The following is a 3,012-nucleotide window of genomic DNA, read 5'->3' on the forward strand; positions in this document are numbered from 1 at the left end:
TTATAGAGAGAAGACATAAATTGTCCCTTTGCAATCGTTTTGAAGCAAAAAAAAGTGAGCTGACCGAAAGAAAAAATAGCAAGTAGATATTAGCATCGGTGGGATGTCAAGATAGCATAGGAATGACAGCATTCTAGGGAATATTCAGGAACTGTTTCGTGAGCCTCTATTATACGCCGGAAGATGTTCTAGGCGCAGCGGGTACAGCCGTAAACAAAGCCCTGCCTTCGCGGAGTTTGCATCCAGGTGAGGGCAGCACATTGATCCAAGGACGGCGACCCCTGCCCCTCTGGGGTCCAGGCTTTGCAGGGAGCCACAGTGTGAGGGACAGAGGGGATCCGCCAGTACAAGCAGGTTCCGGCAACGTCGGAGCTGGGGTGGGTGGGTGCTGGGCCGGGACCCAGGCTCTGGCGCCTCTCCCCGACAGGCCAGCCCTCGCCGCGTCCTGGAGCGCTATTTCCACGCGGTGGTGGCCGCCGTGGAGCAGATGGCCAGCGAACCCAACCCGAGCCGGGAGGGACACCTGGAGAGGCTGGAGGAGATATACTGCTCGCTGCTGGGGCCGGCGGCGGCCGCCAGGGGGAGCTGCAGCGGTAAGCGGGCGGGGGCAGCGAGGCCCGGCGAGAGCCTGCAGGGGGCGCCAGAGAGCAGCGCTGCACCCGCCGCGTGTGGCTGAGGTTGGGGGTGGGCGGGGGACCTCGCGGTTCCTGTGAGCCTGGGGACTGAGGGCTGCCCAGAACCTCGGAAGGTCCCGGGCTAAGAAGGTGGATGATTTGGTCACGACAGTTAACAACTGCGGGGCACCACCTGTACCCCAGCTGCTGTTCTAGGCACTTGATAATATAAATATATTATAAATATTCAATATTGTAATATTAAATATTACATTGATTAATCTTCAGAGTAAACTTCTCAGGTAGAAATTATTATTCCCCCCGTTTTACAGACGAGAAGCCTGAGGTAGAAAGAGGCTGAAAAATCTTGCCCAACATCACCCAGCTAGTAAGAATCAGACCCAGGCTCCGGAAAGGCGGCCGGGCCTGGCTGCGCTTTTCGGTCGGGATTAGCGGAAAGGGACCAACCATGGGAGGAAAGGTCCCGAAAGACACTGAGCTGGTTTGTGAAGAGTCATAAGGGCCGAGCTAGGGCGTTTGCAGGAAACGGGGCTGCTAAACAGCCTCGGGCAGGGAGGGGCAGGTGCACTGTTGGGCCCTGTGTGAGCCGATGGGACGGAGAGGAAGCCTGGGCTGGAGCATATGGGAGGGTCTCTGCCCCCACCCCCGGGCCCTACAGGAGCTGGGGGGGGGCAGAGGAGAATGCCACAGCCCTCTCCTGCCTTCAGGTGACCCCCTGCAGGACCCGCAGCCAAGCATCCCTCTGCCCAGCCCCCACATCACCTTCCACCTGTGGACCGATGAGGAACAGCTCTGTAAGTGCCATCCTTGCACCTGCTCGGTGGGGAGCTGGCTGGAAATAGGGGTGTGTGTGTGTGTGTCTGTGTGTGTGTGTGTCTCAGCAACTGTGTGTACCTTTGTGTGTGTCTGTATGCGTGTGTCTGTGTGTGTACATGAAACTGTCTTCACAGGTCTCTGTCCATTTGTGTGACTGTGTGTATTGTGTGACTGTGTGTATTGTGTGACTGTGTGTGTCTGTATGTCTGTATGTGTGTCTGCGTTGTGTGTGTGTTCACGTGTGTGCTCCTTGTTCCCTGAGTTGTTCTGCACATCTGGAAGGACCCATTTTCTCTACGTCAGGATAGCTCAGCTCATTAGCCACTGGCCTCACATGCCTAGGGATTGCCACATACCACGTTGATGCCAAAACACAATGACTGTCCCCAAGAAGGAGACAGTCACAAAAAAGTTCCAGTTCCTGCAGCTGGAGGGGGCCTTCCAGACAGACCCGCCTGCCTGATACTTCTGTCCACAGTAGTGTTCCCATGAGGCTGTCCCCAGCCCTTCTCAAAGCAGGCGGGGTGTTGGGGAAGGGAGACAAGGATGCAGATTATGGTGGGTAGTGCTGGGCTAGTGAACTGGGTCCAAGTCCTAGCACTTCCTTTCCTGGGCTAGGTCGCCCTAGGCTGACTCAGCTTTCTCATGGGTAATAAAATGGAAGCAGATTAGAAAAGCCTAAAAGTCTTTCCTGGAGCAGGTAGGGTCTGTTCTGTGTGTCCGAGGGGAAGCTACAGACAGTGGGAGGATGGGAGGAAGCCAATGAGTGGATATGATAAAGAGGACTCCAGGGACAGCTAAGTGGGAGGTACTGAGTGAAGCTGACTTCTTTACTGCAGGACTTCTCAGAACCTTTAACATGTTTACTAATGGAACTCAATAAGAGGTGGCAGGAATATGTGGAATGCTCCATATTTGTTGGCCACAGAACCTTTGTTCCTTTGTGGGGCATCTTACGAGGCTTCTATTCGGCTGAATAGTGTTTGAGAAATGCAGAACCACAGGCCTTGCTGGGGTGAGGCCCTGGCAGCCTCACGTAACTTCTCCGCCCTGACAGTCCCCTTGTTCTCTGCATCCCAGGGAAGGAACTGGTACTCTTCCTGCGCCCACGATCCCAGTTGTGCCTCAGTGCCGACTTGGAGGCCTTGGACCTGCAGGGCCTCTGGCCAGACCGGGAGCTGGCCCGGGCATCCATGCTGTCCACCGACAGCGGCATCGAGCGGGACCTCCCTGCAGGGGCCGACGAGCTGCCTGTCCCCGGCAGCCCTGAGTTGGAGCGTGCCGGGTTGCAACGCAAAGGAGGCATCAAGAAGCGGGTGTGGCCCCCCGACATCCTGATGCCTGCGTGCTGGGACGGGCCGCAGGGGCTGCACCGCAGGACGGGGATGCCCAGCGGGGATGGGGAGCTGCTGCCTGGGGTCTCGCGGCTTCACACGGCTAGGGTGCTGGTGTTGGGGGACGACAGGATGCTGGGACGCCTGGCCCAGGCCTACCACAGCCTCAGGTAGGGCCCCGGGGCAGGGGGTGGAGGGGCAGCTAGGGGCAGCGGGGCGGGGGGGCT

At 57.6% G+C, this 3,012-nt stretch overlaps 1 protein-coding gene across 1 annotated transcript; it reads left to right on the plus strand.

Annotated features, from left to right (window-relative positions):
* Positions 1–251: 251 nt before the first annotated feature.
* On the plus strand, positions 252–2,961 carry LOC117798666 (phosphoinositide 3-kinase regulatory subunit 6-like; the record flags this gene model as incomplete). Its single annotated transcript, XM_034651126.1, has 3 exons — positions 252–593; positions 1,343–1,429; positions 2,532–2,961. Coding segments are annotated over 3 exons (857 nt in total), but the record flags the coding sequence as incomplete, so codon positions are not given.
* Positions 2,962–3,012: the final 51 nt, after the last annotated feature.

This window comes from Ailuropoda melanoleuca, unplaced genomic scaffold (assembly GCF_002007445.2).
Source record: "Ailuropoda melanoleuca isolate Jingjing unplaced genomic scaffold, ASM200744v2 unplaced-scaffold32720, whole genome shotgun sequence".
Classification (NCBI taxonomy): Eukaryota; Metazoa; Chordata; class Mammalia; order Carnivora; family Ursidae; genus Ailuropoda; species Ailuropoda melanoleuca.